Consider the following 23007-nt stretch of genomic DNA (forward strand, 5'->3'; position numbering starts at 1 on the left):
AGTACTAACATCGACCCTTATAACCTTTCTTCCCCCGCCCAAATAAGCATAGCCTTCCAACAGCATCTTCTAGCCCTCCAATTTCGCCTTTGTTACTGCGCTCGTAATTGGCATCTCTGGTATAGAATACGCCTTATCCCAACCTGGGTGTTTCTCATTTAGACCAAAAGATTTATAGTCCCTCCGCTACCATTGAGCATCACTTTCTTCGTCAGACACAGTGATGCGCTTTAACCACTCAATAGACCTTACAGCGACATGCCCTAGCACGATGGCTTGTAGTAGGGAACCATGTTCTCGTGGTAGCAGCCCGCTGTTCATCGTGTGCTAGCATAACGTCCCTGTATGGATTAAGAGCCGATTCAATGGGTATAGAAGCTCTGTATGCTTCGCTACCCAATGTGCTTTGCTTCTGTATCGCCTTGGATAGCTGGTTGGGCTGGAAAGCCTGCATCGATGAGGACGCCAGAGAGTCTAACACCTTCCTACACAGCGGTCAATATGGCACCAACTTTCTATTGAAGGCCATTTGCCTACTGTGCGTACGTTGTCATGTCGCTTCAACGATTGCCTGCACATTGCAGAGTTGCCGAGACCTTTATAGGCTTGAACTTGTCGCGGGGATCTTGCATCGTGTACTGCTTGGTACTACCATCGAGCAGCTCAACCTCGAGGGTGAATTTTCCCTCCTCAACCTTGGGCACCCACGTGTGGTTCCGCACATAGAAAAGCTCATTCGGCGTCATGGGGCTACTCGACAACGTCAGCCGAGCTCTCGGCATTGCATGGCTTCGCAGCGATGGTACGGAGCCTTGAACCGCGCGGCGGATCATGTTGAAAAGTGTCCTCGATCTCCTGTACAGCCGGTTTGCTATCGACAAGACCGTCAGAGTGTACAGACCCAATTCTATACTGATCGAGTATTTCGTAGATATATGCCGTTTTGTGGATGGTGAAGATGTCGGAGTACGGGTCGATGCTACCGCCAGCAGCCTCTAGTATCACTTCGCCGCCAGGACGAGCGGCGACCCAATCTGTGACGACATAGGCTGTGTCTCCACGTGTGGCCCACGGACCGCCTGATTTGCCATCGTGCTTTCGGATATCTGATAGACGAAACCTGGCCAGCGTCGGATCACGAAGGTCTCGAATTTGATGGGATAGGCAAACGTCGTCGGCCCGTAACGAAGAAGAACAGAGGGGCACACCGGCCGCGAGGACGCTAGTTCCGGCAAGCGGAAGCGGAAGCGCAAAAGTAGTCAACGGTCTAGCGAGACGCAATGGTCTTGATTTGATAGGTGTTGTAGACATCGCGAACCTGCTGCTCACATATCGAACTTGGATGCGGCCATACTGCGACGCCGCGAGGCGTATTACTCGGGTGACAGTATAACGGGGGGCCTGCATTGTCGTCGGATTTGGAAGGAGCCATCGAGAGCACGGAAGAGAACAAGAAGAAGATTCTCACTGGGTTTATCTCCACCGCCCAAAAGGGACGGGCAACGGCGACAGCTCGGAATTCCGAATGCTGGGATTCTGTGGGAAAGCTCAAAATATGCCGCGGACTTGGTCTGCTCGCATCAGTACACATCGGCATTTAGACGTCAAGGCGTTTGCACAAACGTACCTCGCAGCCCGCTCAAAGCTTCAAACGCCGTGGCATAGTTCTCAAATATTGTTGAAACGGACGTCAAGCCCATTCGCAGACGCATGAGCAGGTTTTCAGCCACCGGATTCGCTGCTCCGTTCTCCGAGAAAATTGAGTCCACCCTGCTGTGCACCATGGCCAGAGTGTATGTACACTGCATGGCACAACATGCCAAGGATGGCATCAACCGAGGAGCGGCGAGAGTAGAAGCAGGCATGAGATAGCATGGTGGTATACAAAATTCGCCAGTCGGATTTGGAAATGGGAGGTCGTTAAAGGTCTGAGCGACGTTGAGGGCAGCTTTGAGACAGATTTTCGTGGATTGATGCCTAGTAAACGGGAGAAGATCAATCGCGCCAGGCACGAGAACTGATGGCAAGCCCTTCAACGGACTTGGGCTGTCAAGTTCGTAACTACTCAAGGAAGGGGCGGAACTGGTGGGTGATTTCGAGTCCAGATCACAAAATTTACCCACAAATACGGGTTTGTCGTAAAACGCACAGTATCTGTGTATTTTAATCTTCGCACTTATATGGTCAGCTGCTGGTCCGTTGCGATGCAGCTGTCATACCTATTGAGTTTAATGCGAGCCATGCATCTTAGAGCACGAGAAACAACTTCTTCGGTGCGTTCCAGTGGCGACGTGGGCGAGCCTTGTAAGATCCAAGTATCTGCTACTCTGTTCACGCCCTCGACGTGCTGCTCGAGCGCTTTCATCCTTTCGCAGACACTGAACATGTCGTCGTTTGCTTTGGCCGTCTTGACAAGCTCGGCCGCGAATTGCGTACAAGTCAAGAGGATCTGCTGAGCCTGGATGAACAACTCAAATGCCTAGAATTATGTCAAAACAAGCGAGCGCAACAGTTCTCTGGAGGTGAACACACCTCGGGATCAGCTTGAACGAAAGGATACTTTGTAACGGAACGCTGGGGTAGAGCTGAAGATGTCGGCGCCTGACCCAGCTTTTAGCTCTGTACATAAGCTCATAGATTCATGCTTACCGAATTGCTAACAATGCTTGCTTGGGTCATGCAGATGTACTAAAAAAAGTGTTAGGCTGGATCATGGGCAAGCCGGTTCACATACCGTCATCCACCACACTCGAGCTTTCGCTTCTGAGTCGGGATCTTCCTCCGAACATTCGTGGAGCGACAAAGCTATTGCCGACACCAAAGCCTGCCCTGCCCTCGACTGCATCTTCTTGAGATTACCACGCTGTGCATACTCATAGAAGCTAAGGATATCAAGCGTGATAATTTCCTCTAATTCCTGGGGCACCTCTTGATGAAATCGGTGCGTTTCAAGTTCGTCTCTGGGTTCCGCAAGAGCGGTAGATGGGTTTATGAATTCAGGGATGTCCTTTTCGCTTTCAAGACTTTCAAGTGCAGAGTGAGCGAGGTAGTGCGCATAGTTGCGTCTGAACAAAAGGGACTCTTGCGTCTGATAGTTGAAATCATCGGCACAAGGGATCAATGCAAGCACGGCAGCTATGGCAAGACCAACTGCACTGGATGGCTCATACTTGGGGATGCCATCTTTGCGGAGATTTACTGGAAGGTCCAGAGGTGTGAGGACCGGGGGTGGAAGGATAGGAAAGAATGGATGTATGTAGACATAGTATGCCTCGAGTCTATCAGAGTCAGAAGATGTTGGTCGATGAGACGAAAGGACATACATTGCGTAATCAGACTCATACGTTCTCACCATAGGAGTGGATACAGTGATCCCCGATAAATTTGCTGTACCCGGTAAGAACAGACTGTCGAATATGTAATCGCTGTCCTGTAAGAGTTCTGGAAGTTCTATCAGGCCAGCGCCCGGCTCGATGAAGTTCTCGATCGCAACCTCTACATACACGATCAGCCGGTTTCATTGGCGAAGAGGTGCACACTTACGATGCGGGTGTACTTGGTCTACCGATACTTCCGACAGGGAATATGAAGGTTGAATAGAATCGCGGCGATTTCGCCTTGTTCTGGCGCCACCCCTTCTGCTTGGTCTATAACTGCATTCTCGTTCTCTAATTTGGCACTGTCCTCGCAGCTAGCTCAGTCAATGCTCCTACTCACGCGGGCAGTTCATGCGCATACATTATTACACGGGCGCCCGCCATCGCACCGTGTCTTCAAGCTTCTACTAAGAAATCCAGGTAAGCACCATCAAGTGAGCAGCGGATCGGTGGGTGTATGATACCAGGACAAGCAAGCGACCCGAACTGGCGGAGGCGTGGTTGGCCATCCCAAGCCGTTGTCACTCATTTCCGAGTCTGATGCACCGAACGTGCAGCGCAAGGCCAGCAGGTTTGGGCCATTATTGTTCTTATGAAGTCCTACAAAATAGCCAAGTTACTAATACCGCCAGCGTCAGGCGTTACTCGTTCAAGTAGAAGGAATTACTTCGTATGCTGACGGCGATTGCATCATTTTTGGCCGCGATGCGCAATCCGAGTGGTCCGTGCCACACACAAATTCTGGGAAGTTGAGAACGATTCATGAGCATCGCGCGTCTGTTCCAGGCCATCCCACTTATAGATTACAACCACTCTTCACCTCCGCTGCCCTATTATTATTGTCCCAACACGAATGTATGTCAGTTGGAAATCACATGCTCATCACCCCCCTTCTCTCCTTTAGTAGTACCAGGCACTTCACGGGTGACGCTCGGTATCTTGTTGAGCAAGTCTGAGCCATATGTTGGCGGAGGCGATCGGGTCTTCTTTTGCCCACCTAAGTCCAAGCCATTCAAATTGAGATCTAGCTCGTCCCACGCTCGAGCATTTATCCTCCGCCACATCTTCTTCCGCAGCTCAAGACCATCCAGAAAGGCCTTGAACCACTCCCGTTTGAAAGGTGGCAGCTGCCGGCCCAGACCGTGCTCGCCGGGTCCAGCCAATGCCCGAACGGCCTCGAAATAATCCTCAAAGTCGGGAAAGATCAGGGTGAACTTGGGGCCATCACCTCTAGCAGCGATCCGATCCTGCTCCCAATTTTCTTGCTCGGCCATGGGTGGGAGGATGGCTCGGCCGGCTAGGATGCGCGCCGTGAGCACAGCTTGATATTCGAAGATTTTGAAAGTCAAGCCTGCAGCTACGGCGCCAATGAAGAGCAGGGTCGGATCTTTCTGATATACAACATGCTGATACAGGTTCGGGACGCGATTGTTTCTGACCTCTACTTGGGGCAGGAACGGTAGCGTCCAAGAGTATCCGGTGCCGAAGATAATGTTGTCGACGTCCCGAACCGTGTTTCCATCGACGAAGTGGACGGTACGACCTTCGATTCGTGATATGGATGGCTGCTTTGAAATATGGGGGTGATTGAAGGCCTCATCGCCAAAGTACGCGTTGGCTCTGTGGCCGCTTACGACTGCGTAAACTGGTGATACCACGGTATTGACGAGATCCACTGCAATATCTGCCCCTGACACGGAGGCCCCGACGATAACAACCCGCTGAATGTGTGTCAGCCTCGGCATAACTGTCTCGAAAAATGGTATTCACCTTTCCTTGGAAGTACTCCTTTCCACGAAATTGCTTGCTGTGTATGACGCTCCCAGGCCGTAGCTTCTCAAACTGCTCGAGTCCTTCAATTGCTGGCACATAAGGTATCGAATAATGGCCGCTGGCGACAACAACGGCATCGAACCACTCGACCCACCAATAATCTTTCTCAGCACCATCCCTTCGTAGCGTCACCTTCCACTCGTGGCCCACCTTCTCAACGTGTTCCACGGTTGTGTTGTAAGATACCAGATCCTGGTAGCCATTGCGGTCCACAAGTCCCTGGATGTATCTCTGCATGACAGACCAGTGGCGGAAAGGGGTATCAGGGCCATGTAGGCCAATGGATCTTTGACTCCGCTCAGCAGGAATTGGCTCCTGACTAAACTCCATTGGGATACTGTGAACGTTGGTTTCCAGGTAAGGATAGATTGATGACTCCGCGTATCGCGGATTTGCTATCTTCGGCCTTTGAGCCGGAAGCCTATCTGGTAACGGGATGGGTGCATCAGCACTCCTGCTAGCAAGCGCAGCAAGATCAGATAGAAGTGGTGGCGGCTGCTTGTCGGCAAGCCTAAAGTGCAACATTAGTGTTCTTGAATCGAGGCGTGTCAACGGCAACTTACCAGCAACCGCCTGGAGCTTCACGGCGCTCAAAGACGCGAATGAGGTCGAACGTCTTTTCTTTTGCCAAAGCATCGATCGTGATAGCACCGGCTGGACCAGCGCCAACGACAGCGACTCGTTTTACAGCTACCATTTTTCGTGACTATGATGAGCATCTGAGGACTTACTTTCAGAAGCGGCCATATTATATGATGATATACAGACTAGCGGCGATTGCGACAAGCTGCAGATACCGCTGTCGACATCGTTCAAAGCCCACGGTGTTTGCTTAAGGCTGTGTGTGGGGGAGCTACTGGAGGGTTTAACTGGGGAGCGGTCTGGTCTTTGCTTCCGATTGGCCACCCCTTGCTTCAGGCGTTTGCGTAATGGAGGCCGGGGATTGCCAAATTCAGACAGCGTACAGCCTTGTAGGGCTATAATATTTCACTCTCCCGGGGTCTGAACCGGAAATGGCGAGGCTCGACTGGCTGCAATCCCGATTTGTGGCTCCTGCACTGGTCACATTTAGGCCTTTGTCGAAATAAGAGGTCTTATTTACTATAACGCTAGTAAAATACCCACAAGAACTGCCCTAAACCCCCGGAAGGGTGAAATATTAAGAGGGGGGTGGGGGGGAGAGTACCAGAATATATTAATCGTTGCGGACCAGCATGACTTCTGCACATTCCAGAGCTCGTTTGAACGCCAGCAAACACCATGACCAATTTCTCAAACGAGAAAACAGGGTACAACGCCGCTGGGGCCGACCAGTCTTTAAGTTCCGATGATGATTTGGCATGGACAGAAGAGGAAGAACTGAAGGCGAGGAGGAAGTACGTTGGACTCGTATGAACAAGCTGTGGCATTGACTTACAACACTACAGAGTCGACTCTTCCGTACTACCGTTGCTCTTTCTTGGACTTCTAGTCTTTCAACTCGACCGTATGAACTTGGCCAGCGCTCTAACAGCCGGGTTTGCGAACAACATACACATCAATCAGTCCACGATCAATCTGGGTAACCAATTGATGTTTATGGGAATCGTAGTTCTGGAAATACCCTTCAATCTGATACTGCAAAGACTTGGACCACGAAAATGGATCTCAGCTCAGGTCTGCCTGTTCGGATTTGTCGCCATCATGCAGGTTTTTGTGAAAAGCCGTGCCGGATTCCTGGCTTCGCGGCTGTTTCTGGGGTTTGCTGAAGCTGGCTACATACCAGGAGCTTCGTACACTTTGTCATGCTGGTATACCAAGCGTGAACTTGCAAAGCGGATTGCGATCTTGTTTTTTGGGATGTTCGGCGGAAATGCATTGAGCCCAATACTGGCTACGGGAATCCTCAAACTGGCTGGCCACGGCGGGCTCAATGGGTGGCAATGGCTCTTCCTACGCAAGTGCCCTGTCTATCATTTAGATAGTGCAAGCTAATCTGTTCGTAGTTGAGGGTCTGTTCACCATTTTTGTAGCTTCCATGCTGTTTTTGCTCTTGCCCGGCTCGCCTGAAACACCACGGCCACTGTTGAGCCCCGGTCTCGTGCATTTCTCCAAGACCGACCGATCGATCTTGAAAAGGCGGCTCGAGTTGGACAGTCCCGAAAGGAATGGAGCAGACGGTGCGCGGATATCGTTCACAGTAGTCTGGAAGACAATTATGCACTACAAACGTTGGCCGCACTATGTCTCCACGTTTTGTGTGTTTTCGACGTGGTCTCCTCTAACCACGTATACGCCATCAATAATCCTGTAAGTCGCTAGCTTGATAAATTATAATTCATTCTAATAGGATGCTTTAGGGCTCTGGGCTTCGACCGCACTGCCGCAAATGCTCTCTCGGCGGTAGGCGCGTCCTTGGCCCTGCTGGTTGTCTTTTGCATCGCCTACATCAGTGACAAGACCAACAAGCGGGGACTTGCGGTGATCCTTGGCCTGGCCTTCTATCTCATTTCTCTAGTCATTGCACACTCTGTCCAACCTCATGTGGGAAAGTGGTCAAGATGGGGACTGTGGACTTTGGTTAACGCGTTTGCCGTGGGTTACCACCCTTCGCACAATTCCTGGGTACAACTCAACTGCAACGACAGCGGGGAGAGAAGCATCGCCGTTGCGTAAGTTTCCCCAGCAATATGACGTGGAGATGGACTAATGAGTTTGCGATAGCATGTGGGTCATGTCAGCCATCAGTGGTCTCATGGTTGGCACGCAGTATTTCCAAGGCGGCGATGCTCCGAGGTATGTGATTCTCCTTGTCCAAACGCGGCGAATAGCTTCTGATGTGGTAGCAGATACCAAACTGGATTGCGGACCATGATTATCATGGTTTCTGTTGGCATTGCGGCCGCGCTCATTCAGGAGGTTATATATTTCACTCACAATAGGACTGTGAAGAGGAGCGCTCCCACGGACAGTTCGGTGGCTTATGTTTATGTGCTATAGAGAGTAGGAAATAAGTGAACAAAGAGTATACCATAAAGTGTTTTATCGTTACGCATCTTTACATTCCATTACTCCGCACGTGTCAAAGCATGTGCATGCAGAAAAAGATATTCTGACCAAATACCTTAATTAAATGTACTTACTAGATGCCCCCTCTAAATACTCTGATTAATTGCACCCGAGCTTGATCTGCGTCTTAAAAAACCGCGTAGATGCCCAGATACCCAAATGCTTATATTAGCTCCGTGTGATGTGGTTTGAGCAGCCATGTGCTGGTTCACGTGCATGCGCATCCCGGATGCAAGTTGGGTTGTCTGAGGAGAGTTGAGGTGCGCCATCAAGCGAGGCCTCTTTGGGTCGCGAATATTTTAGCTAAAAGGGGGACCTAGCTCGGCTCCGCAAAGATCCTTGATAAGTGAGAGAGGGGAGTGAGAACGGCCACCATCACGATGTTCTATACATAGACAATAAGGAAGCTATAACCGATTCTCAAGGGAGCCGAAAGGGGCCTCCCTGAGCGTAATCCGACTGACTAACTAGCGTGCTCAGGACTCAGGACTCGGCTCAGGTTAGAGCAGCGACAGCTCAGGTCCAAAGACGGAAGTGAACTTTGGAGAGGTGCAGATTCGGTGCAGATTATAGAGGTAAATAATTCTCAAACACTCGGAGCTTTGGAGATGAGGTTATCCACCTTATATGTAAATCCCTTCAAGTTACGGCGTCCTCGTATGTAGCGTAATTTACCCAATTTTACCAAGACATCCTTTTGTGCCCAGTTATAAGTGTCACAAAGAGTAGCCCTAGCCCTACACTGTAGACTGGGCAGTGTCCATATCACTAATATTGCGGCATTAGCTTTTCCATCTTTCATGGCTCGATTAGTGGCTAGATGCTATCTAGTATGTCAGCCTGGGAATAAGGTGCAAAATGCTATGACCAATCCATTACCACTGCGCTACTCGAAATTTCAGCGCCGCTTGGAGCTTGACAAGTAAAAAGAGACGTTTCCGCTACTTATAAGGCAACTTCTGGCATAGAGAACCGCTTTGCCTCGTCATTTCGGATGACAGTTATGAAAAACGCTCCATGATCAGAGGAGTAATGCCGGGTACATTATATACAAAACCCATTGATAAGGTAGCAGTATCTTTTGAGTAGGGTTATAATCAAAGAGGTCACTTGACGCAGACGAAGAGTTAAGGCACAGCTCATGTTCTCTGATAGGCAGTAACTTGACGTATGAGTAATATCACAACGGCACATGGCTAACAAGATGATTTCGAACCACTCAGTCTGCTTTATCCTGGGACTAATATATACCCAGTTGAATGCACCCCTAGATTATGCCTCCAGGCTTCCTTACGACAATATGACTAGTTTATTTCATGCTCTCAGATGCCCGGCAATGAGGAAGGCAAGCTCCAGTGCTTGCTTCTCGTTGAGTCTAGGATCACAATATGTGGTATAGTTCAGCGACAAATCGTCCTCCCCAAGGCCCTCACTGCCACCGGTGCATTCCGTGACTGCCTCACCAGTCAATTCAAGGTGTACACCACCAAGATAGCTCCCTTGCTCTTTATGGACGGACATTGTTTCCTGAAGCTCTGATAATATATCGGAAAACTGGCGGGTCTTGACGCCGTTTGAGGTCGACCGGGTGTTACCATGCATGGGATCGCATTGCCAGACGACGCTACGAGCATATTCACTATCCTCGACAGTCCGAATATGCTCAGGAAGCAGAGTACGGACTTTTGAAGCTCCATAGCGAGTAATGAGCGTTATCTTACCGATTTCAACGGATGGATTGAGGGTGCGAAGGATTGCGAGGAGATCAGTGGAAGAAGTGGTTGGGCCAATCTTAACACCTATGGGATTTTCGATGCCGCGGAAAAATTCAATATGAGCGCCATCGATTTGCCTTGTTCGGTCTCCTACCCAAAGAAAGTGAGCAGAAGTGTCGTACCAGGACCTGTGCTCCGGAGTGGCTGTAGAGCTAGCACGTGCAGGGTCTCTTAGAAACCTCGTGAGACTCTGTTCATACTCAAGCAGGAGACCTTCGTGGCTAGTATACAGCTCAACGGTCTCCAGGGCCTTGCTTGCAGTGTCTGCCCCGACCGTGCGCATGAAGTTCAGCGAGTCCGTGATGGATTCAACCGTTTTGGAGTACTTTCTCTGAAGATCGGGATCGCGAACATGGCCAAGGCCCCAATCAAGGGGCCGATGAAGGTCCGCAAGGCCAGAAGATATCGACGCTCGTATGTAGTTTAGTGTGCTTGCAGAATGGAAATATGCGCTTTTCAGATCAGCAGAGGGAGGTGATATTATGAAAGAGCAAAACTAACTCAACTAGCCGCGCGGGGTCCAAAGGCCTTTCTTCTAGTGGAAATCCATTTAAGATATCACCTCTGAATGATGGGGTCTCCTTGCCATCAACAATTTCAGTTGGGCTTGATCTGGGTTTGGCGTACTGGCCCGCCATCCTCGCAATCCGGACAATTGGTTTGTTAGCACCCCAAATGAGGACAAGACTCATTTGAAGTAGAAGTTTGATCTTGGACTCAATTGCATTCTCCTCGCAATAGTCAAACAACTCGGCACAGTCACCCCCTTGAAGCAGGAACGCCTTGCCCAGAGCCACGTCACGCAAGTGTTCTTTGAGGGCGACGATTTCAGCGGGTGTGACTATGGGAGGAAGACGTTCAAGTTTTGCCAGCGACTTTTCAACCTTCTTGCTGTCTTCATATACTGCATCTTGTTTGATAGGCTTTGTGGTCCAGGAACTGGGGGACCATGACTCAAATTCGCCGGATTGGGGCTTCGGTCCCTTGGTTTTGAGCGAAGCTGCTGCTTTGGTAGCGGTGCTCAATTGAGCATGGGAACTAGAAGGGTCCATGATGGTGAGCAACGATGTATTATGATTATGAGTACGAGTACGAAGTAAAGGAAGATGGGCTTGGTTTTATGACGCTATTCTTTGGACACACTACACACAAAGAATATTTCGAGCACGGAGCGCTTAATGTTCCACTTCCGTCAACATGACTGGGTCCAGATGTCTCGGGCCACCCTCGGCTCGCGGGTGTGGCTGCAATAATCTTACCCCTACACTTAAGCTTATTTAGCTCGCGCCCTGATCGGTAAACACCACAGACTGCTATAGCTAAAACAAACCCCACTGCTACTCTAATATCAATATCAAGATCATCATTGGTATCGCTCAGTATCAACATCGAAAGTACGCCTCCTCGGACACCTTGTAACTCGCCGCTCGTCGCTCTTGAAGGTTAATAGATCATAATACTCCCGCATACGTATCACAATGGCAGATGCTCAACCCCCAACCATCGTGGAAGGCGCAACGACTGGTGATGTGGAGGATGAGGTTCCTATCGCCAAATCCGCCGAAGACCGCAAAGCAGCAGCAGCTCTGTCATCCCTCGATACTCCCCGAGAAGATGAATCCGCAGGTGGCAAGGATGTCGATCAAGAAGCCGTCCGTAAAGCAATGGACAGGCTAGCGGGGCCAAAGGCTGCCAATGGCAGTGCCGCGAAGAGAGAGGAGGAGAAAAAGGCCGCTGTTAAAAAGGTGGTCAAGGTGGACCAAGCAGACGTAGCTTTGTTGGTAGGTCTATAATGCAGCAAATTCCCTCCATAAAGCTAGTGCAATTTGCGAGTGTTGGCAAAGGCCTGGTCTATTCTCAACCGCGAGCGTTGGCCTCTGTGTCCTACCCCTCACTACCGCAGGTCATAGAAATCTGGCTAACACATATATGATTTACAGGTCGAGGAGCTCGAATTGACCAAGCCAAAGGCTACCGATCTTCTGAAATCCCATGAGGGAGACGTCGGGAAGGCGCTGAGAGCGTACATCGCCCCGGTAGCCTAAAGGATTACAAATTCGGACATGGCGATACATTATTAGGATGGGTTGGAGCATAGCGGTGGAGTTCTTGATTTTCAAAAGATTGTCCATATATACTAAGTCCCTTTGGAGGCGTAGCTCGTCGTCTTTTAGCAAGAATTGACCACCTTGCCAGATTTCCTATCTCGCTTTGTAGCATCCTCCACCCTCTAAGCACAAAATAAGGGATTTCACCCGTGTCAATATATCAATAGGCGGCGGGATTCTATCGCTAGAGTCATAGTGCGAACCCCTGTTGTATCACTTGTTTCTAATTTGTACCTCGTACGGCTTGAGGTATCCTTTGCCCGGTAATAATTACTGAGGTTGCTAAATAAACACACGGAATTAATCGATGATGATGATGATGATGATGATGATGATGATGATGATGATGATATTTATTTTCGTCTTGGGCTAGAGCCGAACCTCCCAGGGGGTATGAAGACCTACTAAGCTAAGGATTTATATACAGCCTACTAGTTAGTAGCCTACAGAACCTGAATAGAAAGTATTTCAAGCCGAAACGTGTTTCAAGTACGGTCCTCCGCGGCTAGTTGGGAGTCTATTATATAACTAATATTTCCTCCGCACGCTCGGCGCTAAATCCACCAACCAAGTAGTAACCTCCTCCCAAGTTCCTAGATCGACCAAGTAGCGCCCCTTCTCGCTCTTCCTCCGTTATATTGACCGGTAGTCGAAAGGCTGTCCTTAAGTTGCGTCTGCAAAGGATCCTCCGCGCTGTTGGTTGTCCTGAGAGTCATAGAGAGCCAGTCCTAACAGCTGCGTTCCTTTTTCCCTCCACCTCCTCGTATCGCCCTTTATTAGCTTCGGTCTCTTGCTCGTAGGATTGCCGGTTGTCGAAAAAGGAGTTCTTATTCGAAAGTGTTCGTCGTTAGCTCGTAAAGCCCGAGTTGTATACAGAAGGAGGTGTTGAAAACTCTGTTTTATATCGCAGCTATACCTATAGAGTTGAGGTACGGCTTTAGGTCAGCTGAATTAAATCAGTAGACAAGGCCTATAGCTACCTTAGTAACTGCGTTCTCTATTCAGCTCAAACGAATGCTTGTTTGGAAGTATCGCCAGTTCATAGCCAGCGCCCTGTACAGGCACAGAGATCCGTCTTCGCTGGCCGGTGAACTAATCGGTAACGTTCCGTGTATCGATTTAGCTGGCCCTTTACGGAGGTACAGCCCATAAGTATTGTAATAGCGGACAAGGGTCTGAACGCCACAGCCGATTTCAACACTTGATAACTTTTGATATACACAACCAAAAAACTTCATTTAAGCACAAATAATGTCAATGAGGAGGACTATACACTTCTACTTTTTCATGTTTTGGTGATGCGTTGTGGTTGTGATGCAGGGGGAGCAAAGAGAGATCCCTGCTAGCGCTATTACAATACTTATGGGCGGTATGAAGTACCTCAGTAAAGTATTAGGGAATAAGGTTAATACTATCCTAGTCTAGTGTAGTACTTCATATGAGGTTTCACGTACGCAGAGGCTGGGGTACAGTACTTCGCATCTTTTCTTATCCGTCCCGCCTTCTCCTCACCCTAACCTGTTGGGCAAGTATAGGGTATACGAGAAAACGGCCCGTGATATATGTACTCCACACCGAAGTCAAGCCAAGATTGTGCCGCTTTACGTGGTATTAATATTACTACTGTTGATCGCTCCTAGAGGTTCGAAAAGGGCTGATACGAGTGCGTTGGCTAGGAGCTTCATCCTGTCGCAACAAGTCGACTCCAAAATCCCTTTCTTTGCTTTACTGCCTGTAGTTCACTTCAATCTCTTTCTCTCGTCCATTTTAAGGATCCAGTGAGACCTCTTTTGGGTCGACCCTCTGATTCAACATGGATCCTTCCACTTATAGCAACGAGTATTTAGCGGAGAGCAACCAGACCTCGTTACGCAATCTGAACATATCCATTATTGTTCTTGCCTTGGTATTTATTACTTTGCGCATATTCGTCAAACAGCGTTGGGCGGCGGGAATGTCTGTTGATGATTAGACTATATTAGGCTCTACGGTTAGTATTCCCAAATGGAGTAGAAAGGTCTTAGGGTGTGTAGATTTAAAACTAAATCGCTTTTACCAGGTTTTCTTTCTGATCCTAGCAGCGTTTAACCTTATGAGTGTGGAGTCCCTCAGGTTTTTGATTACTGGGAATCCTGCTAATAGAAAATATAGTGATTGAACATGGAGTGGGACTTCATCTTGCTACAGTTACAGACCATGATTTCTCTGTTGTATTGCAGGTATTATCCCTCTTTTCATGTGCCTAGCCTCTTAAACACGGCTAACCTTGTGATTTTTGCATAGAGTCTCTTGGCATCCGAATGCGCATACACGATTACGATAGCTTTAACGAAGATCTCCATCTTATTAATGTATTGTCGAATATTCCCTGTCAGAAGTGTGAAAAACGGCAGCTCGATACTGGGAGCCATTACTATACTCTGGGCTATTTCCATCTCCTTGGCATCAATCTTCCAATGCACACCGATCCGAAAGTCGTGGCATCCAACCATTGACGGTCATTGCATTAATCTCCGGGCATACTTCATTGGAAATTCTTGCCCGAATATTCTTACGGATGCGGCAATTTTGGCACTACCCATGCCACAAGTTTGGAAGCTTCAAACCAGCATCACTCGTAAGATCTCTATATCAGTTATGCTACTGCTTGGAAGCTTGTTAGTATTCCCCAAATCCTACCCCTTATGCCTCATAGCTAACCATAGCCAGTGTGGTTGGTGTAAGCATCTACCGTTTAATCACACTGCTCACCTTTGACACCTCCGATTTCACATGTGAGCACAACCTCGATCTAAACGACTGCCTGTCCTGTGTCTAACTGCTGATTTAGGACAACCGCCATCCCCAGTACTTGGACTGTCGTAGAAACAGCAGCAGCACTTGTCAGCGCCTGCCTTCCTACTCTCGGTCCATGCCTACGTATTCTCAAAGCTAAACTCGGAATCCAGACCTCCCGTAAGGCGACACTCAATACTACTATAGACCTTGTTACCATCGGTGGTAATCATCAACATAAACAAGGTGCCCAGCATGGGCAGCACTGGAGTCGATCTGAACCAGGTAGGTTCAATCGTATAGAGGAAGAAACATACCTAGATGGGCATAAGGACTCGAATGACCCAGGTGCGTTCAATGCGTCAAAAACTTCGGTTTCCAGGGTGTCTGGGACAAGCGAGAGATATGACGGCAGTGGGGACGAAGTTCTTATTGGCAAAACGGTGTAGAGTACTTTGACTCTCATTCCGTAGACTATACTATAACGTGATATATAGGGATCTCGTATATTTTAAGAGCAGGTCGCCGTCTTATCCCCTCGCGTATATCGATATTCTATCGTATATACTAGTGACCCGAGTCTCTATTAATGCAGCTCGAAAACGTCACGGCTCCCACCCCGTCCCTGCACGCCTGTCGTCCATTTCCCTTACAAAAATAGCGTCGAGGAACGAGCTGCTCTTTAGTGCCACCCCTTGAGGTGCGAACAGCTAAGGACATCAAGAGCAAAGGACATCAACACTTACTATTTTATTGTATAGTATCCTATTATCTTGTCAAAGTAATTCAGAGACAAAGTACAGATTAGCCGTTGAATTTCCTAATATATTTTCTCTCTGTGTTTGCTCTTTATCTACCCTAACTTGAATATATTCGAGTCTAGAGAAATAGAGATACAATAAACTAGAATAATTCTTATAATATTGACCCTAAAAATTACAACTACTCGATCGCTTATAACCCTAAAATATCGAAATTAGTAGGGCGATCTGTGCCTCGGGCTGCTACTACTCCGTTTTGCATGCTACGAGGCGACGAGTATTTTATAGCGTTTCTTACCTCCCCTTCCTCTTATAAGCCGAATTAATCGCCCCATTGGTACCTTACTTTATTGTTATATAAGTATTAAAGTTTATAGTAGTTAGAGTTATAATCTATATTGCAAAAGCAAATTATGTAGGACTAAGATCGAAATAATAAACAAGCGCAAGAAGCGTTAACACGTGATTAACCAACTCAAAGGCTTAATCGCCACTGATCCCGGGTTACACCACGGACCCGGTGGAGTTGGGAGGGAGCGGTAGCTCTCCAACGGTTACTTGCCGAGCTCAAAAGAGGGGAACCCTAGAACCCCTACTTAAATGCCAATTCAGACACGGCTCGGCATCCTGTATCCCATACTAATTACTAGGAGAACTCGATAGCCGAAGGTGTTGGAGGCTAGGGAGACGGCATGGAGTGGAGTTGGTCGAGTACATGAGTCGCACTCGGCATTTACCACTCAAACTCCCATTCCTGGCTCAACAAGGGGACACTAGACGAGAAAGGTGGAACCTCGCGATTAGGTAGCAGCTATCAAAACTGTAACGGTTTTGATACATTGAATTTGTAGCCTCCGGGGCCTATTATCGAAACTACTGTTTATCTTCCTTAATTGACTATACTAGTTGTAGGCTGCTAGACTACTCAGCATCATCCTCGTAATTCACAGTAATTTATTACAATCCGCTTCGACCAGCACCCAACAGACCCATGATAGCAAAGGGTCGCCCTACTCCGTATACAATACGCCTTCAATTCCAAACAAAAAGGGGTGGCGTATCACTAGGGTGGGGGTATTATCATTCGGCTGGAGGTGACGGCATTTCGTTACTGAGTACTACTTACGTATATATAGCTCTAATCTTTCGCTATATACTAGGTTATAATTATAATTTGCTATACTATTCAGTTTTACTCTGGTTTTTAACAAAAATATATGCCTTCTCTAATTCCAACCATCGTTTTCGTCCCAGGAGCATGGCATGAACCGACAATTTTCAATGATGTACGGGCCGAACTGGGCAACCTCAAGTTCCCTACCGTTGCCATAGCCAACCCATCAGTCGGAAGTACCTCTCAGCCGTTAAAAAACTTGACTGACGATGTTTCGAACCTGCACTCGGTGATCATGGAACTTGTCAACTCGGGCGACATGGTGGTGGTGGTGGCACATTCCTATGGGGGTGTTGTTGCCTCAGGGGCAGCACAGGACTTGGCTTTTGCTCAGAGAGCGGCGGCGGGACAAAAGGGCGGGATTATTATGATGGTTTACTTGGCCGCCTTTGCTATTCCCGCTGGGGAGACGCTGTTAGGAGCTGCAGGAGGGGTTCCGCCGTCTTGGTGGGAACAGGAGGTCAGTGCCTTTCAATCACTCCCGATTTTAAATGTTTTCACAGTCGGGCATATTCATTTTCTACGATTCTCCTACCTACTGCCGATACCAGATTAGTTACGCCTTCAACTTTTGCAAGCTGACAAGTACGTTTTCCAGGGTGACCAAATCTATGCTAATAATCCAATCATCTCCGACCCAGCCTACCATTTTTACAATGATCTACCTTCTAACGTACAGGATTATTGGATCTCTCGGCTTCTTCCATTGGCAGCAGCAGACGTGACAATCCCGGCGATATACGAACCGTGGAAAGACATGCCATGCACGTACGTTTTTACAGAGCAGGATAACGCCATTGCGCCCGTCGTGCAGCAAGCTATGGCCGCGGGTATGGGAAAAATCACTACCGCAACTTTGAACGCATCGCATTCTCCGTTTCTGAGTATGCCAAATAAGGTTGTTGAGGTTATACAGCAGGCTGCGAAGGAAGGAGTGCGGGTTGCCCTAGGATAGTTCAAGGCTTAACAGATATTACTAGATGCTTTCAGAAACTACTAGAGGGTCGGTTTCGATAATAGACCAGATAAATGGCCGGATTCAAGGTCCTCCCACTACTACTGTCTCCAAGATTCTACTTATAGATGATGCCCTTTCCATTTTCCTTTCTCAATCCCAGTCTATTTCCGCGGCATGGATATCCTCACTCCAGGCCACGACCTTAGGTAGTGGTTATATATATGCTTGATAACTATTCTCGATATTTACTCCTCTACTTACTCTGCTCCAAGTTACTCGTTCGGATTAGGGCCATTTGATCTATAAACTTTCAAACTAAGGATAAGAAGAAAAATAAGACTTAATATATATCTTCTAGAGATAAGGTAAAGACTTGGCTAATAATGACGTATATAGTGCGGAGCAGTTTCTAGACCCTAGGTCTATCCTAGGATATCTATTTTTAGGGAAGTCCTATTCTGCCTCCCTCTACTTATAAACTAATAACGTATAAATTTAAAAACGTAGAGGTCAAAGAAATAATAATACAAGAATTCTAAGTATTTAATAGGGCAAAGTTTATTCTACTTCGCTATTTATCCTTATATTTCTAGAGGTCGCTACGGTAAGGCGAGGGTAAGCAGCGCCCAAGCAGAGACCGGCGTATAGAGAGAAAGAAAGAACCTGGTGGATTATGTTCGAGATAAAAAAGACAGGGAGCCGAACTCGAAAAGCCCCGGAAATGATATATTAATAGTTAATATTTAGATATAAAGAAACGAATGGAGTGTAATAGATATTTAAATAAACTTGCAAAGTGAAGTTCGGGAATTAATGGAGCGTAGTGCAGCGTGCGAAAATTGCGACGATACTCGGACTGGAACGCTAGACGTTGACCTGGTGTCAGAAAGGCATGGGTGTATAAAGGTAGTAATTAGGGTAAACCGGCGTCTCGTACTTGTAAAAATAAGAGTGCCATCATGGCTGACGGGGAAAAGAAGCGCCATAACTATTAAGAAAAGAGGATGAGGGAGCTAGAACAGGATTTTGGGATGGTCTAGTAAAGTACCTCGGTAGCTTTGGGAGAACAGCGCTTTTCTTGGAGAGCCGTCTGGCCGAGGATCAACTGCCAGGCGAGTAGAGATGTGAGTAACTAAGGTACCTAGGTACCTATGTTAAGCATCAAGGCATTCGGTCCAGGGCGTATATAAAATAGCGACCAAACCAACCGAATGCGGCGGAGAGGAGGTACGGGCGTGCGCTTGGGAATGCGCTCACTAAGGTTGAGGGTGAGGAGCGGAGGTTGATAGTTGTTGGTATAGGTGGCATTATTATCCGGTGCTGGTGATTGTGGTGAGGGAGCTCGGGGAGAAGCAAGGTGTTGGCTGCAGCGAATCAAGAGTATAAGGACCAGAGACAGGGGGTTTGGCCTGTCAACTGTTCAATTGAAGACCTTGGCCAATCATCAGGCAGTAATGTTCACTGCCCGTGAGGAATCTTGCGGTTCTGGGTGGCGAGGCAGGGCCACAATCCACGTTCCGCAATGGAAACGGGGGCGAAGGTACGAGAATTGGAAGACATTGCGACTACGGAGACTTCTAGAATTCGGTATCAGGACAATTTATTACTTCTGTATATCGAGATCAAGTTTAGAATGCTTTCGACGACTAGAAGGGGTTGATTTCAGTGGTTGAAGAGGGTGGCATATTTGCGGACATATGATGTCCTTTCTCCGAAGATCACATTTATTCAGATGCGCAGTTGCCACGAAAAAGTGATAACGGAATAATATAATCGGCTTTGTTTGTTTGAAACATCCCATATTGACGAGGCTACTTCATTTGGATAATTTCAAGCTTCAAGAGAACCATCTTGGTCCGGCTCCTGAACAACAAACATATCCCAATCCCAATCCCAATCTACAAATTCTGGGAATTGAGTCAAGAGCGTGCTGGGTATACCGTGCTCAGACCCGTCCTCCGCAACCATTGCCAAATCAGGCGACACTTTTGGAACACTTGACTTGTCACTGTCGTCGTTGACCACACTCCGAGCTTTCTCCTCGACAACGACCGGTTCGAGGCACTGCTGGCCAAGCGCCGAGGTGAAGTGCCTTGCCAGAGCATCCGCTCTAGAGAATTCCCTCCCACAGCCCCAATGGCCACCTGATTCTAAAGTCCCCCTGCAGCAGTACTTCTTCTCACCATCGTGCGAGTCTTCGTGCCTACGATGGTCCTTGATCCTTGCAAATTTCAGCTTGCAGAGCTTACAAGAGAAAGGGCGTTCGCCTGTATGCGTCCGAATGTGCTCACGAAGCGTGGTTCCTCTCGAAAAGACCTTGGAACATTCTTCGCACTTCCAAATAGTCTTCCCTCGACGCTCAGCCTTTTTCTCTCTTGGCTTTGGGAAATTGGGGATGGTGTGGTTCTTCTTGTGGTGCCTTTGCAACTCTAAAAGGGATGGGAACCCAGTCTGAACCCTACTGCATCCCTCGTACGTGCAACAATATGGTCTGTCGTGGCGTTGAATATGTTTTTGTCTCGAATTTGAGTCCACGAAACCTTCGTGGAAATAGTAGCATATATGCTGCGGGCATTTGAACATCGAGTTGCCGTAAAATGTACAAAGTCTCTGAACGGAGGCTGAATCTTGAGTGGTTATCAGACATTCCAGGTTACGTCTGACCACATTCATAGTGCTGCCGAGGCTTCCCAACCCGTCAAAAGAGGCATTTTTCTCTCGAGAACCCCGCGCGTGAGCAATGAGTGCCAGGAATGTGTCGAAACTTGCTTGATGTGCTGCAGCTTTATACCTGTCTCTTAGAGCCTGGACTGCTACTTCAGATATACTTTTCATACCTTCTGTGCTGAAATCTGCAGAGAATTCCTCACAAACAGGTGCTATATTGTCTAGGTCCTCCATATCGTCTTCTTGCAGGCTTCCCAAGAAGGATTCTAAATGATCGACCCAGTGAAGCATGGCGTAATCATGAAAAGCGTAGAATCCAGCCTTAAGAAATTGACAGATCTCATTGTCCTCTTCTACCTTGAATCCGGGAAAAGTGAGGTAATTCAAACATAAGGATGCGAGCTGTTCTTCAACCTTTGATATTCGGATATGATTGTCTTGCATGAGAAAGCTAGGAGTGTTAATAATGGACAATGAAGTCTGGTAAGTGAATGCTCACATCTTTGCTGTAGTATGGATTAGTTCGATTCGATTTCCGGCAAGCCTTTCGACCAATGACCCACAGAGCTCTCCGATATCTACCACGAGAGATCTCTGCTCAAAGTCGACGATTTGCTGTTCGGTATCGATGGATATGGCACCCTGTATCTCCGGCCACGTTAGGGGTCGCTTAGCAGTTACCACCCAGCCAAGTAGAGTCAGTGCTTGGTTTCTCTCATCAAGATTCTGGTTCTTCTCAATTCGCTCTACTATCCTGCCGTATCTGAATTCACCTACTCAGTACTATTTCTGCGAGGAAAATGTGCAAAAAGTGCATGTAATTGTACTTACGCTTGGTTGAGTCCCCGAGGAAAGCGCTGTGGGAGAAGCGTTTCGTACAACGCTGCACGAGAAACTTGTGACAAAAGGTTCTGGAGAACTAGTTTGGCAAACAGAAACATCCCTGGAAAGTTAGTAAAGCATATACTGCGCCTAGATGATACTACTTGCCTCCCGCACCCTCGCATACTAGATTCCGTATCAAGTCGCGCTTCTCCTCGCTGAGCCTAAATTTGCTCTGGATTTCCAAACACCAGTATCGGGTATACTCAGCAATGTCACCTTGACTATCAGACTCCGTCAGGCGCACTATGGTTGCTGTGTGCAGTGAGTTGCGAATCGAAGTGTCAGGCTGGCTTATGAACATTGCCCGAGTTCTCCCAGGCTGCAAGAGGCCGTCTTTCCTTAGAACCTTGGATATTTCTGCGACGATTGTCTTACTCTCCGAGTTTTCGCACTCATCGAGACCATCAATGATGATATGGATATTGATACTTTTCGAGGTGCCACAAATGATGTCTGTAAGAAGATTCACACAGGCAGACTTAGACTCGAGGTATTGTTCTCCACTATCCACAGACGCTTCGTAAACTATCTGCAAAATATCGGAATCTTTGTTTTCGGTGAGTAACTGCAATATTAAAGCACGGAAGACAGCAATAAAGGTGTTCCTTTCCGGGTCTCCGTACTTGCAGTAGAAATAAGCGACAAGTGTTGACGGCTGTGACTTGGACTTCTCGATGATCACTGATGCAAGGACACTTTTCCCTTCGTTTTATCAGCAATTATATCAGGTCACTTTTTAAATCTTCAGCTTACCTGCTCCTGGAATCCCGTTGATCCAGACGAGGGACCCTGACGAATATTGGTTGTCATGCCAGGCAGTAATGGCGGTCTTGTCCAGTATCCAAAGTCCAGTGCTTGTTGGTGAAATTCGAGTATATCCCTGTAGATCATCTGCAGTACTGAAATCATATGTGAGTTTTTCTCAAACAGACTCTGATGTTGTACAAGGAGAGGAAGGTGCTCTGAAATCTGCTGGTATGCATCAAGGAGAACATCGAAGGATTCAGCCCAATTTTTGGCAACCTGGTCAAGGATGATCAGTTCTCCGGCCAAAGTCAGGCCTTAGACATCAGATAATCCGAGAAATACCAACCAAAAGAAGAAATTTTAATGGGCCCCAGACAAAAGCCACTATTTCAGAGGTGTTCAGAAATATCTCGATCACTTTCTCAAACTGACTCATTGCCTCCAGAAATCCGAGGATTCGCGATAGATTCCGCGTCTCTCGCTTCTTATCTTGTTTGGCTTGTATGTCCACAATTGTTTGCTGAACATCCTCCAAGGTGCAGAACTGGAACTCATCCAGCTCTGTTTTGGTGAGTCGCGATCGAAAGTTCGCAAGGACGGTTTCAAAGGCGGAAGGCCCATTTGTTGTCATAGCTGGATGGGTGTGCCTCCAGCTTACTGAACAATCTTGGGCTACAACTATTTTACTTGAAGTTCAGCAATTATTGGTGATGCAAAAGTTGGCTCTTCTACCTTCATCAAGCCTGACGGAGCGAGATCGAAGGGGCGAGGACTTCAGCCCCCCATAGCCGTCGGGCGAACTCCACAGTGTAGCAGTGGCGCAGCCACTGGCTGCGTGCCTTACGAGCCTCTCGTTAGTGCATTTCATATCGCTGGTGAGGCTGAGAAGCTGCAGTATC

The 23007-nt window shown here is 47.9% G+C and overlaps 8 protein-coding genes across 8 annotated transcripts; 4 read left to right on the forward strand and 4 right to left on the reverse strand.

The window, feature by feature from the left end:
* Positions 1 to 750: 750 nt before the first annotated feature.
* On the reverse strand, positions 751 to 3740 carry BP5553_03131 (uncharacterized protein; the record flags this gene model as incomplete). The annotated part of the gene is made up of 9 exons (XM_032011754.1): positions 751 to 1401; positions 1469 to 1571; positions 1624 to 2154; positions 2220 to 2479; positions 2533 to 2601; positions 2650 to 2688; positions 2735 to 3495; positions 3544 to 3653; positions 3718 to 3740. 9 exons carry the CDS (start codon positions 3738 to 3740, stop codon positions 751 to 753), a joined length of 2547 nt encoding a protein of 848 aa, XP_031871447.1.
* A 497-nt stretch (positions 3741 to 4237) lies between these two features.
* BP5553_03132 (FAD protein) lies at positions 4238 to 5907 on the reverse strand (the record flags this gene model as incomplete). Its single annotated transcript, XM_032011755.1, has 3 exons — positions 4238 to 5098; positions 5148 to 5721; positions 5774 to 5907. The coding sequence occupies 3 exons, from the start codon at positions 5905 to 5907 to the stop codon at positions 4238 to 4240; spliced, it is 1569 nt and encodes a 522-aa protein (XP_031871448.1).
* A 563-nt stretch (positions 5908 to 6470) lies between these two features.
* On the forward strand, positions 6471 to 8189 carry BP5553_03133 (uncharacterized protein; the record flags this gene model as incomplete). Its single annotated transcript, XM_032011756.1, has 6 exons — positions 6471 to 6586; positions 6638 to 7173; positions 7223 to 7499; positions 7550 to 7861; positions 7914 to 7985; positions 8039 to 8189. 6 exons carry the CDS (start codon positions 6471 to 6473, stop codon positions 8187 to 8189), a joined length of 1464 nt encoding a protein of 487 aa, XP_031871449.1.
* Positions 8190 to 9572: 1383 nt separating this feature from the next.
* On the reverse strand, positions 9573 to 11085 carry BP5553_03134 (Phospho-2-dehydro-3-deoxyheptonate aldolase; the record flags this gene model as incomplete). The annotated part of the gene is made up of 2 exons (XM_032011757.1): positions 9573 to 10485; positions 10535 to 11085. The coding sequence occupies 2 exons, from the start codon at positions 11083 to 11085 to the stop codon at positions 9573 to 9575; spliced, it is 1464 nt and encodes a 487-aa protein (XP_031871450.1).
* Positions 11086 to 11511: 426 nt separating this feature from the next.
* On the forward strand, positions 11512 to 12078 carry BP5553_03135 (Uncharacterized protein; the record flags this gene model as incomplete). The annotated part of the gene is made up of 2 exons (XM_032011758.1): positions 11512 to 11814; positions 11974 to 12078. The coding sequence occupies 2 exons, from the start codon at positions 11512 to 11514 to the stop codon at positions 12076 to 12078; spliced, it is 408 nt and encodes a 135-aa protein (XP_031871451.1).
* A 2700-nt stretch (positions 12079 to 14778) lies between these two features.
* BP5553_03136 (uncharacterized protein) lies at positions 14779 to 15365 on the forward strand (the record flags this gene model as incomplete). The annotated part of the gene is made up of 2 exons (XM_032011759.1): positions 14779 to 14798; positions 14972 to 15365. 2 exons carry the CDS (start codon positions 14779 to 14781, stop codon positions 15363 to 15365), a joined length of 414 nt encoding a protein of 137 aa, XP_031871452.1.
* A 1529-nt stretch (positions 15366 to 16894) lies between these two features.
* On the forward strand, positions 16895 to 17806 carry BP5553_03137 (Uncharacterized protein; the record flags this gene model as incomplete). Its single annotated transcript, XM_032011760.1, has 2 exons — positions 16895 to 17311; positions 17450 to 17806. 2 exons carry the CDS (start codon positions 16895 to 16897, stop codon positions 17804 to 17806), a joined length of 774 nt encoding a protein of 257 aa, XP_031871453.1.
* Positions 17807 to 19639: 1833 nt separating this feature from the next.
* Positions 19640 to 22739, reverse strand: BP5553_03138 (uncharacterized protein; the record flags this gene model as incomplete). The annotated part of the gene is made up of 7 exons (XM_032011761.1): positions 19640 to 20927; positions 20976 to 21239; positions 21308 to 21419; positions 21476 to 22063; positions 22115 to 22260; positions 22290 to 22384; positions 22455 to 22739. The coding sequence occupies 7 exons, from the start codon at positions 22737 to 22739 to the stop codon at positions 19640 to 19642; spliced, it is 2778 nt and encodes a 925-aa protein (XP_031871454.1).
* Positions 22740 to 23007: the final 268 nt, after the last annotated feature.

This window comes from Venustampulla echinocandica (genome assembly GCF_003357145.1).
Source record: "Venustampulla echinocandica strain BP 5553 chromosome Unknown scaffold_1, whole genome shotgun sequence".
Lineage (NCBI taxonomy): Eukaryota > Fungi > Ascomycota > Leotiomycetes > Helotiales > Pleuroascaceae > Venustampulla > Venustampulla echinocandica.